This window comes from Drepanopeziza brunnea (genome assembly GCF_022702325.1).
Source record: "Drepanopeziza brunnea f. sp. 'multigermtubi' strain 214-2 chromosome Unknown ctg15, whole genome shotgun sequence".
NCBI lineage: Eukaryota > Fungi > Ascomycota > Leotiomycetes > Helotiales > Drepanopezizaceae > Drepanopeziza > Drepanopeziza brunnea.
Genome location: NW_027094078.1, coordinates 1989822 through 2002939, shown reverse-complemented (window position 1 = coordinate 2002939; position 13118 = coordinate 1989822). Strand labels below are relative to the sequence as shown.

The window sequence follows — 13118 nt, the reverse complement described above, 5'->3', positions numbered from 1 at the left end:
TTAGACAAGTCCTACGTGATTTGATAAATAATAGCCTTTAAAATCGCGTATCTCGGGAAGGGCGACACTAAAAAAGCACGTAAAATATCGTATTATTTTTATTTAATTATAGCGCTTTTATAAAAAAAAGACTTTTTCTCAGGTGACGTATAGAACTAAGTATTAGCTACTTATCAAACAAGTCTTACGTGATTTAATGAATAATAGCTTTCAAAATCGCGTATCTCGGGAAAGGCGACAATAAAAAACTTAACGTTAATTATAATATCTATTAGCTAAGTAGAAAATAATAAGGTTAAAATATTCTTTCTATAATTATTATTGCTTTATTAAATAAGAAAAAAATCTTAAAAGGTTTTCGTTATTTAAAAAATATCACGTGATAGTATAAAGACGCTAAATAATTATTAAAGTCGAAAATATTTTTTCGAAAAAAAAATTTAATTAAGAAAAAAAAAGGTCACGTGATTGAGCTAGCGCTTCGGCGTGACTTTAAATAGTATTAAAAGCGTCGCCGCGATGCGAAGCGATTTTTTTTTAATTTTTTACGCGCGAAATAAAATCATCTCGGGAAGGGCGAGCTTGCGTTCGCTCTTCCCGAGGTGCGTGTACTGTTAGGATCGCGAAAAAGGAGGATAAGGACGCATGCACAAAATATCGAGGATGAAGAGGCGACCTACATCTACACGTGTTTCTAGCCGATGGCGACGTCATCTTGATGCGGTAGGAACCATCGCGAAGAAGCTGGAGAGTCGGCCAGAAAGCTTATGTAAAGGCTTTTCGTGTACCTCTGAGATGCGGCATCGATCAGGGTATTGCAGTGAAAGAAAAGCCCCCCTGTTGCGTCTACTACCCTTGCCACCCTTTCCTCGCACCCATCAATCCCAAGCAACATGAACACATCATAGACCGCCTCCCGAGACACGAGAATGGATTCATGATAAAGGCATCGACGGCTAGGACGCGCCCAATTTAGACCGTGCGAGTCGAAGAAAGCTAAGATATCGTCAGCGAAGTGATCGAGAATAACTGAGCAGGGTTTGCCTCTTAAATACTGACATAAACCGGAATACAATCAAGATTCAGTGAAGTTGTGCCCTTGAATGCTTCGAATAGAGTCATATACTTCTTGTGCAGAGGCAATTTGAGATTTCCAGCACTGTTGGATGACTTCTCCACAGCTTAGCTTCGAGGCGTCGGGAAATCTGCTGTTTTTGTAGTTCTCCTTGACCTGTTCCTCGGAAAGCTCAGGGAAAGGGAGCTGCGATGTCATTATGAAGTAGATCGTAGTGCCGAGCGCGAATAAATCATCTTGCACCGTCGGTGGATGCCGCCTATCATCATCAGGTATCGAGAATCGGGTTCCATTATATGCGGACGGCTTTGAGCCTGCAAGTGATGAGCCCGAAAAATCTGCAATTTTAAGACCTAGATGTGCATCAAGCATAAAGTTCTTGGGATTTACATCGCAGTGAATAACGTCCGCGGCGTGTAGTAGCTGGAGGCCTTCTGCTGCCTCTTTAGCCCACTGGAGTCGTTGAGTTTCTGTGACCGTATCGCTTTGGAGGAGAAAGTTGTGCAAGTTTCCCTTTGGCATATGTTCCATGGTCAGAGAACAATCTTGGAGGTTCCAACTAATGATTTTGATCAGGCGAGGATGCGGGCCTAGCTTCTCGTATATCTCATGCTCGATTGTAAGTTCTTTGCGACAGTCGTCCGATGGATCGGCCCATGGTGATTTGATCACGTTGCCACAGGGTAAGATCTCCAAGATTCCGGAAGCACCGCCGTCAAGGAATAAGCCCTTCGCATCTCGGACGTACATCTCCTCCTTCATTTTGCAAGATCAAGATGTTCAATATTTATATGCACCCACCCACTACGGTCGATGTTGGTTGCGCTTGTACAAGATGCGGGGAGGGGAAGGTCATGTGACTAATCAAGCTAACTGGATATTTACCCCGAATGCGCTAGTCTCAAGCTGCAGTGAGTCCCGTGATCATAGCGCTTGGGTGACGACAGGATGGAGTCGAAGGGGAGCACAGTAAGCAGAAGGGCCAGGCGACTGCGTAATACTTGTAGCAACGTAAAGACGTGGGCGTTCGAATCATTGCACTCCTCCTAATATACTCGCGGGTAAGGTACGGGCGATCCTTCACTCTCTCGTCCACTGGGCCCTCTGGAAACGACGGAGTTGGGAGTTGAAAATTGTCAGTCATGATCGTGTGACTGGTTCCCCTTCTGCCACCACACGAGATGCAAGTGATTATCCCTAATGGTTGGGCTCACAGAGATATGAGGGTGAATGAAACATATTCTAGCAAAAGAATATGAATCCAACAATTCCTGGCTCAACGTAACAGAAGCCAGGCCCAGTCTTATTACCTTCGACCTCCGGAACGGATCCATTCCCCGCGAAACAACGTCAGCCATCATGGCCAGCAATCAAATTACGAAACACATCAGCACATCACGATGCATGATCTTGCGGAATCACGAAACCACGACGGGCTACTGCGACTACAACCAAAAGCCAAAGCCAAAAGCCAAAAGCTAAAGCCAAAAGCCCAGACCAATCATCACGTCCAAACAACATCGTCTTTATATATCCAGAATCAGCCGGCGGTAAGGATTCAGCGTGAATAGCCTTCGTCTCTGTGATTTGGACACTGATCGCGGCTGGTGGATGAGCCCAGAGGAACCTCCTTGGGATTAGGGCATGGCGTGCCCGAAGCGATCGAGGGTTGACAACGATTGAGAGACTTTGACACGGTGTTGCAGGAGCTAGGACAGTTGTGGTATTTTTTGGTGCCGATTAGTATTTGGCACATGATGAATGCTAAGGAGAAATGTATTAGCGATTGATGTCGTGGATGGGAAAATAGGGAAGCCATACACGAGTGTTTTGATTCTTAGAATGGATTGGTGATCACCCAGGTAGTAGGTATATCAGTGCTTCGAAATGGCGAAAGGATAAGTATCAGAATGAGTGTAAGGATGAGTGGATTGCTTGTAGGATTGATATATCCAACAAGAGAAGATGCTTTGCGGGTGTCATATTGGGATGATTTGGAATTAGCGAGTGAGAATCACCCTACTTATGTCGAATCGACGGGTCGTATAAGTGATGTCTGCAATGCTCCAGGGTGTCATCGCTCTGAGAACCTTCGGTGCTGAATTGGGACAAAGTTCCGCTTCTTGTCGTTGGTGCTTAGCTTCGTGCGTGTGGCGACACACTGTCCAAAATTCCCCGTCGCGCAAATGTGCCTTATCTCCTCCCTGTAATTCCTGCAGAGTACAAGTATCCTCGTATACCGATAGCTATTATGTGTGCTCATTGGCGCGCCTGTGTTTGTTTCGTGGTCATCAACACCTAGGTGCATGAGCGGGATCAGGCAAGGTAGGATCATTTTGTTCACGTACCTTTAATCCCGAGCAAGTTGGCAGGACTTTCAGTCACAACGAAACGGGGTCGCCACATCTGATCAAATACAGCAGGTGTGATCTCTCGTCTTTACGAATGTCGAATAAATGAATATCCATCCCTATCATCAGAGTTCACGAGTGGGCTGATCAGGAACGGATGCAAAAGATGTAGGGAAATATCGAAGTAACGATATCACTGGTGTTGATCACTCAAATATATCCCGATAACGGTGGAGCTGACCCTGCTCGGAGTGAGATCTTGCCCTCTAAGGTAGGCAACGTCCTCCAAGCTTACCTTCTCAGCGTTTCCAGTCTCAGGCGATAGGTCCAGGGTCGGTAGGGGTGGACGCGGGGGGGGGTAGACCCTTGCCTGCAGAGCAGAGAGCGGCTAGGAAGTTCTCTTATCGTCTGGCTCCAGGCATAATGCTATTGAAAAGGAGCTTGGACTTCATCAGACCCTCCTGCTCCTTGGCCTTCGGCTCGCAATTCGGCCTATAGCTTGTAATCCCGTTTCTCTTTATCGGTGATAAACACTTCAGAACTGGAGTTCAGCAAAACATAGAATTCTCTGAATTCTTTCTCGGATCTGCTGGAAATTCTCGAGAAATATCGAGTATATGGTATTCCCACTGCCGGATTTGTTGTTGTACTGTCGTTCAGTTTGTGGCTGCCCGTGTTCTGGTGCCGAGTCAACACTGTCATCATCCTTAGCGTTGCTGACAATCAAAAACGTTGTTTATCTTCAAACTCGATTGCTTGGAAAGAAGAAGGGTGAAGTTCTTCTGAGTTTTGGCTGACAAGCGCCCTTGAGCTTTGATTGATGTAATAATAGCTGGCTAGCAAGCTTTTGAAGTAGCTGAGAGTAGCTTGCTAAGACGAAGCCAGCTGTCAAGGAATGAGCTAAGCTTAAAAAAGCCTAACGCTCTTAATTAAAGCTATTTTGAATACATGAAGTAAGGCCAAAGATAGCGAATAAAGAAAATGACTTTTAAATAATCGATCGTTGCTAAAGACTTTTGACTTTAAGAAATTACTACTATAATATAGCTTAAACTGACTAAAGACCTTTATCTTATGTCTTATCGACAGCCTTTCAAAGCATTAAAAGTTATAGCCCGCTTCCTCTTTTAATAGCATAAATATAAACATTTTATCTTTAAACTCGATTGCTTAAAAAAAAGAAAAATAAAGTTCTTTTAAGTTTTAGCTAACAAGCGCCTTTAAGCTTTAATTAATATAATAATAGCTGGCTAGCAAGCTTTTAAAGTAGCTAAGAATAGCTTGCTAAGACGAAGCTAGCTGTCAAGGAATAAGCTAAGCTCAAAGAAGCCAAAGTAAAGCCTATGCTAAAAAGAAGTAAAAGGTTTAAAAAAAGTAAAAAGTGAAAAGCGATTCGTAGCTAGATATAAAAAGTGCTACGAAGCGAAGTAAATGTGTATATAATAGTATAGTATTATAAAGACGTGTTTTATAATAATAGTAAGTGTAATGTATTTATAAAGCGACTTCAAAGCTAATAAAGGTGTGATATTATAAGGTTTAATTAAAAGATCAAATGCTTCTAAAAGAGAAGAACTTATAAAAGTTGTTTTATAATAAAAGATAGCGTTTTGCTAAGATTCGTAAGCTAAGCGCGAATTTTAAAACTAAGTTTGTATATAAGTAGCTTAAAAAAGCGTTTGAAGTCCAACGTCCTATCAACTGTATCTCTTCATAAGTGACTTTATTTAGTTTAGCTTATAAAGCGCCTCTACGACGAAAGCTGTAGCTAATATATAATTAAAAGTTTAAGACTCCGGCAACTATAAGTCTGCTTCGTAAAATTTCGATTAGTTTTGCAATTATAAAAGCTCTTGTAATACGGCGAAAACAAAGAGCATTCGAAAGTTAAAAGTCGTATTTAAATAAGTCTCGTAAGGCCGCTATAGCACACGTAATAACCTTAGTTGCCGCTACAATTATATTTATACTATCGTTATTAAAGTTAGTTTTACTTCTTTTTAAGCGAATGATTAAGTGCTCGTAATTGTCTTTAAAAGTGATATCCTTTTTTATAAGTTTAATAGCTTCGAATATTTTTGCGTCTTTTAAATCGGAAGTATCGTACGTGAATTCTTCGCTTTTTAGCTAGCTTTTATATATTAGTTTAGCCGCAGCTTTTTAATTAAGCTTATTGATTTGCTCGTCGAAGAGTTTCTTTGTTTTTGTTTAAAGCAAAAAAGTTAAAGTTTTTAAAAAGAGTTTCTTTATTATTGATTCAAGTAAAAGAGCTGCTTTGACTTTTTCGATCTTGATATTGCATCTTTTAATTCCGTTAAAAATCTATAAGATTCGTAAACTATCGAAAACACTTACGTCTAAGCTTCGATCGATATAAATTGATCGTAAATAAGCTTTATATTAACGCAAGGTCTTTGCTTTACAGCGTGCTAATAATTTATTAGTGTTATAGCTTTATCCTTTTGCCGTTAAGTATTCTTTTAAAGCTCGTTCTTATACAAAGAAAAAAGTAAAGCTATTTAAGCTACATTAATAAGTATATGCTTTCTTTATAAAGTTATAAGTTTTTCGTAATGCAAGGTTTAGTCCGTAGTAAATAAACTTCGCATATTATTCCGTGACCTTTTTTCTTAAAGCAATGTATTAATCTTTTAAAAGTTTTTTAAAATTAAAAAGTCTTGTAAATTTAAGCATATATTAATAACTTCTTCTTAATTAAAACGTAAAAGTGCGTCGGCTAATTCATTTTCTTTTTTAAAAATCCATTTTGCTTTTAACTTGATGTTATGTTTTATAACAAGTAAGATTAATATTCGAAGATCAGCGTTAACAAAGCTAATCAAAGATTGCTTTTAAAAGCTTAAGAAAGTAATAAAATTATCGATATAGATCAATAGATATTGATTAATCTATCTAGTTCTTTATAGCTTTAATGCAATTAAGACCGCTCTTATTTCGTAGATGTTGATATTGAATAGAGTTTTAACGTTAAGAAAGGTTTAAAAAGCAAAAGTAATATTAAAAGTGATCTTATTAATAATATGTTTTTAAAGGATTTCGAAAAAGTATAAGAAATAGAAACCTTTTAAGCTGAAACTATATACGTCGGTGTAAAAAAAGTTTTAAATTCGTAATTCGTAAAAAAAAGTAACGCTATTGAAGTTTGTTATTAAAGTGTTTTATTATACGATATTAGCACGAACAATAAAAAAGATTTTTGATTTTAAGAAAAAAGAAGCATTTAATAAGAAGGTAGCGATAAAAGACTATAATTGCTTGCAAAACACTTAACTTAATTGTATCGCAAAAGCACATTAAGATAAAAAGCTAAAGAGCTCGCGAGCTGCTTTTAATATAGTCGAGTGATAAGCTAAGAAATTAAAAGTCAAGCGTAATGCTTTTTTTAGTTTTCTTAATAATAAGCTTAAATAAAAAGTGTTAGAATTCACTTAATAACTAAGTATAGCGATCTCGGTTCTTTGCTCGTTCTTTAAATCCTTTTTTAAGACTTTTAAAAGCAAGCATAACTTATCGTAGCAAGTAATAAATCTTGCGAGCTTATTAAAAGTAGCTTCTGCTGCGCTAAGCACTTAAATAAAGTCATTTAAGTAATGGAAAAAGCGCTTTTAATCAAAATAAAAAGTCAATATTTAATAAAATCCTTTTCTAAAGAGGTTAAAAAAGAAAAAAAACGTTTTAAGATTAAAAAGAAAGCAGCGGTGTTTCTAATACTAGCTTAGAAATTCGTATTTTAATAACTATTAATTATTAAAAGCTATAAGTATATTGCGAAAAGCGTCGGTTATATCTTTTTTTATCATGAAGGCTTTTCGGCTAGCTTAAACAATCGATTGTAAAATCTCTTTAACCTTAATATATTTAAAAGTTCCGAATTCGAAAAGTATACCGTCGTTAACTAAAGTCTTAAAAAGAAAAGAAAGGTCGGTAATTTAACGTAAGCTACTATCGGATTTTAAGTAGAAGCCTTAAAGAAAGCAAATGAAAAGAAGAGTATTATTATACTTTTCGACTCGTAGTCTTCGAAGATCGTCTTTGATTCGTTTTGCGAAAATAGCGAAAGCGTCCTTTTCTTTTATCGAATTATAATTAAAAGCAAGTATTTAAATGTCTCGTAATCCCGTATAGCTTAGTAAAGCATCGTAGCGTAAGATAAAGACTACGTAATATCGTAAAGCCTCCGAGCAAGGTTTTAAAAGCTCGTTTTAAGCTTTAAGTACGAAAAAAAAAAGGATTTGATTAAAAAGAATATAAAAGAATCGTAGATCAAGTATTTAAAAAGAGTATTCGAGCGAATAAAAGTAAGAACGCAAAGGAAACGTTATATAAAATTAGCTAAAGTTGAATTAATTGTTTTTTAACTTTCTATTATTAACGTAATCTTTTAATCTCTTGCTCTAAAACCTTATTTTTTAATCGTAGTCTTTCTTTAAGACTTATAAGATCTCTTATACTTAAGGTTTTTGCAACTTTAAAGCTTGCTATCGTTTTCATAAACTATAAACGGATTGTTTATAGCCGATTCGAAAAGCTTAAGACTTAGTCTATTATTACTTCGAGTACTTTCGTATCTTTTTCTTTAGTTGTTAGCAATAAAAGATCGAAAAAAAAGCTGTAAGCTTATGCGAACGTAGCTTTTGCAAAACGATATAATAAATCTCTTAAGAAGTTCTTACTTGAAAGCAGTATAAAAAGAGTTCGTATTAATAAGCCTCGTATAATAAGACATTACTATAAGAAGTACGGCTTTAATCTAATCGTATATATGTGCTAGCTACAAAACTTTATTATAAAAGTCCGATTAAGCGTACCGTACGTTAAGAAACTCAAATTTATAAAAGCTAAAATCGATATCCGAGAACTTAAAAAACCTTTCGGACTAGATTAAAAAAGTATTGCCGAAATCCTTTAACTTTTTAGCTAGTTTCTGCTTTTTAACTTTATTCTTTCTTAAGTCAATTACTTCTTTTTCTTCGTACTTAATAAAAGCTTTAAAAGTTAATTTAAATAAATTTACGAGCTTAAATTTGCTAAGAAAGATTTAAATTAAATACGACCGATCGATAATATCAAAACGAAAGAGTATAGCTTTAGCTGCTTCGATCAACTTGCTTTCGTTATCGTCCGCGATAGTTTCTATCGTAATAAAAATAGCTAAAAGAGCGGCAGCTTTAGCTAAAGTGATTTAATAAAGCTCTTCCGCTCTTCGTTCGTTTATTGCAGCTTTGTTTAACAAAATCTTCAATTCCGCCGCTTTTCTAGCGCTAAAAGCTATTATAATTAATCGTTTAAGTGACTTTAAAACTCGATAATTTAAAAAGAGTAGGCTGCTCCATGGGGTGGGGGCCCCACGGGGTTTTCCTCCCCATTCGCCCCATGGGGCCTTGGCCGATGGGGGATTTTTTTTTTAAAGCCCCATGGGGAGGATTTTTTTAAGTGAAATTACCCACGGGGGATGAGGAAACCCCATGGGTTTAAAGTAGGGCTAGTTATAAGTCACGTTACTTGAAAAGATTTAACTTGCACGTGCTTGCCGAGCTCTTGAATTAAAGCTACGTATATTATATATATATATATATAATTGCAGTTGCTTTTTTCTTATTTAAATGAATCGATGAGTAAATCTATTAATAAATCGATTAATAAATGAGATTAGTAAATGAGATTAGTAAAAGTTATTAGTAAATATAATGATTAAATGTGATTAGTAAATGTGATTAGTAAATATAATTAGTAAATGTGATTAGTAAATGTGATTAGTAAATATGATTAATAAATATAATTAGTAAATATAATTAATAAATCCATTATGAAAAATAAAATATAAGTTAATAAAGGTTAATATAAGTTAATTCAAGTCAATACAAATTAATACAAGTTAATACGAGTCGATACAGGTCGATACAGGTCAATACAAGTCAATTCGTATAGCTAAGGGCTATTCAAGGAAGGGGGTTGTCGGTTAGTAAATGTGATTAGTAAAAGTGATTAGTAAATATATTTAGTAAATGTGACTAATAAATGTAATTAATAAATGTGATTAATAAATGTGATTAGTAAATGTGATTAGTAAATTTGATGAGTAAATGTGATTAGTAAATGCGATTAGTAAATGTAATTAGTAAATGTGATTAGTAAATGTAATTAGTAAATGTAATTAGTAAATGTGATTAATAAATGTGATTAATAAATATAATAAATAAATATAATTAGTAAATATGATTAATAAATCGATTATTAAATATAAAATACAAGTTAATAAAGGTTAATATAAGTTAATATAAGTTAATATAAGTTAATTCAAGTCAATACAAGTTCGTACAAGTTAATACGAGTCGATACAAGTCGATACAAGTTAATACAAGTCAATTCGTATAGCTAAGGGCTATTCAAGGAGGGGGGTTGTCGGTTAGTAAATGTGATTAGTAAAAGTGATTAGTAAATATGATTAGTAAATGTGACTAGTAAATGTAATTAATAAATGTGATTAATAAATGTGATTAGTAAATGTGATTAGTAAATGTGATTAATAAATGTGATTAGTAAATGTGATTAGTAAATGTGATTAGTAAATGGGATTAGTAAATGTGATTAGTAAATGAGATTAGTAAATGTGATTAGTAAATATGATTAATAAATATGATTAGTAAATGTAATTAGTAAATAAAGTTAATAAATATAATTAATTCATCGATTATTAAATATAAAATACAAGTTAATAAAAGTTAATATAAATTAATATAAGTTAATTCAAGTTAATACAGGTCAGTACAAGTTAATACGGGTCGAAACAAGTCGATACAGGTCAATACAAGTCAATTCGTATAGCTAAAGGCTATTCAAGGAAAGGGAGGGGGGGGGGGGGGGGGTATAATTCGCGTAATCTTATTGCTACTTGATTGTTAAAGCGCTGATATCGTTATAGCAATGCTTTGACCTTTAATTTAATTAATAATGAATCTATAATTATACTTTTTTTAAGATTTCCTATTTTTATTATATACTTTTAATACAGGTTAATAAAGTCAGGTCGATACAGGTCAATACAAGTCAATACGTATAGCTAAGGGCTATTTAAGGAGGGGGGTTGTGGGTACTTATTTGCAAGTGCTTAATACAAGTAAATACAGATCAATATAAGTAATACAGATTAATACAAGTCAATACGTATAGCTAGAGGCTATTGAAAGGGGCGGGGGGGGGGGGGGGGGGTGCAAATAACTGGCGTATTGTATTGCTACTTCGATTAGTAAATCGATTAGTAAATCGATTAGTAAATCGATTAGTAAATCGATTAGTAAATCGATTAGTAAATCGATTAGTAAATGTGAAACGCAGGTCAATACGGATTAATACAAGTCAATACAAGTAATACAGATTAATATAAGTTAATACGTATAGCTAAGGGCTATTCAAGAAAGGGGGAAAGAAGGGGGAAGAAGGGGGGGTATGAATCGCGTGATTGTATTGCTATTTAATTATTACAGCGCTGCACTGCTGCAGCCGCTACTATCGTTATAGCAATACTTTGACCTTTAATTCAATAAGTAACGAACCGATAATTATTCTTCTTTTAAAGTTTTTTATTTTAATTATACTTTACGATATACGAAACATTAACTTTAACTTATATTCGCTGATTTATCGGTCGCAAATTAATTAATCTTTTAAAGTCTTATCAATTGCAATAAAGGGAAAAAGGGGGGGAGGGTAAGGGGGTGCAAATAACTAGCGTATTATATTGTTACTTCGATTAATAAATCGATTAGTAAATCGATTAGTAAATGTGAAACGCAGGTCAATACGGATTAATACAAGTCAATACAAGTAATAAAGATTAATATAAATTAATAGGTATAGCTAAAAGCTATTCAAGAAAAGGGGAAAGAAAGGGGAAGAAGGGAAGGTATGAATCGCGTGATTGTATTGCTATTTAATTATTACAGCGCTGCACTGCTGCAGCCGCTACTATCGTTATAGCAATACTTTGACCTTTAATTCAATAAGTAACGAACCGATAATTATTCTTCTTTTAAGGTTTTTTATTTTAATTATACTTTACGATATACGAAACATTAACTTTAATTTATAATCGCTGATTTGTCGGTCGCAAATTGATTAATCCTTTAAAGTCTTATCAATTGCAATAAGGAAGGAGGGGGGAGAGTGCAAATAACTGGCGTATTATATTGTTACTTCGATTAGTAAATCGATTAGTAAATATGAAATGCAGGTCAATACGGATTAATACAAGTCAATGCAAGTAATACAGATTAATATAAGTTAATAGGTATAGCTAAGGGCTATTCAGGAAAAAGGGAAAGAAGGGAAAAGAAGGGAGGGTATAAATCGCGTGATTGTATTGCTATTTAATTATTACAGCGCTGCACTGCTGCAGCCGCTACTATCGTTATAGCAATACTTTGACCTTTAATTCAGTAAGTAACGAACCGATAATTATTCTTCTTTTAAGGTTTTTTATTTTAATTATACTTTACGATATACGAAACATTAACTTTAATTTATAATCGCTGATTTGTCGGTCGCAAATTGATTAATCCTTTAAAGTCTTATCAATTGCAATAGGGGGAAGGAAGGGGGTGCAAATAACTGGCGTATTGTATTGCTACTTCGATTAGTAAATCGATTAGTAAATCGATTAGTAAATCGATAAGTGAATATGAAATACAAGTCAATACAAGTCAATACAAGCTAATGCAAGTTAATAAAGGTCAATATAAATTAATACAAATCAATATAAGTAAATACAAGTCAATACAAATAATACAAATTAATACAGGTGAATGCGCATAGCCAAGGGCTACTTAAGAAAAGGGGGGGATATGATTCGAGTAATTATATTGCTATTCCGATCAATAAATCAATTAATAAATCGATTAGTAAATCGATTAGTAAATATGAAATACAAGTCAATACAGGTCAATACGTATAGCTAACTTCTAAGGGCGACTCAAAGAAAGGGTAAGAGGGGTAAGACGAGGTAAGATTCGCGTAATCTTATTGCTACTTGATTATCAAAGCGCTAATATCGTTATAGCAATGCTTTAACGTTCAATTTAATTAATAATAAATCTATTATTATATTTCTTTTCAGGTTTTTATCTTTATTATAAACTTTTAATACAAGTGAATGCAAATGAATACAAGTGAATACAAGTCAATACAAGTCAATTCGTATAGCTAAGGGCTATTTAAAGAGAAGGGGGGGAGAGGGGGTAGGATTCGCGTAATCTTATTGCCACTTGATTGTCAAAGCGCTAACATCGTCATAGCAGTGCTTTAACGTTCAATTTAACTAATAATAAATCTATTATTATATCTCTTTTCAGGTTTTTATCTTTATTATAGACTTTTAATACAAGTGAATGCAAGTGAATACAAGTGAATACAAGTCAATACAAGTCAATTCGTATAGCTAAGGGCTATTCAGGGAGAAGGGGGGGGGGGGGGGGGGGGGTAGGATTCGCGTAATCTTATTGCCACTTGATTATCAAAGCGCTAACATCGTTATAGCAGTGCTTTAACGTTCAATTTAACTAATAATAAATCTATTGTTCTATTTCTTTTTAGGTTTTTATCTTTATTATAGACTTTTAATACAGGTGAATGCAAGTGAATACAAGTGAATACAAGTCAATACAAGTCAATTCGTA

General features: G+C 34.8%; 2 protein-coding genes across 2 annotated transcripts; both read right to left on the bottom strand.

Annotated features, from left to right (window-relative positions):
- Positions 1-972: 972 nt before the first annotated feature.
- L3040_008441 (uncharacterized protein) lies at positions 973-1837 on the bottom strand (the record flags this gene model as incomplete). The annotated part of the gene is made up of 3 exons (XM_066154050.1): positions 973-996; positions 1060-1170; positions 1232-1837. The coding sequence occupies 3 exons, from the start codon at positions 1835-1837 to the stop codon at positions 973-975; spliced, it is 741 nt and encodes a 246-aa protein (XP_066010589.1).
- A 1312-nt stretch (positions 1838-3149) lies between these two features.
- Positions 3150-3481, bottom strand: L3040_008440 (uncharacterized protein; the record flags this gene model as incomplete). The annotated part of the gene is made up of 2 exons (XM_066154049.1): positions 3150-3373; positions 3424-3481. The coding sequence occupies 2 exons, from the start codon at positions 3479-3481 to the stop codon at positions 3150-3152; spliced, it is 282 nt and encodes a 93-aa protein (XP_066010588.1).
- Between the last annotated feature and the right edge of the window lie 9637 nt (positions 3482-13118).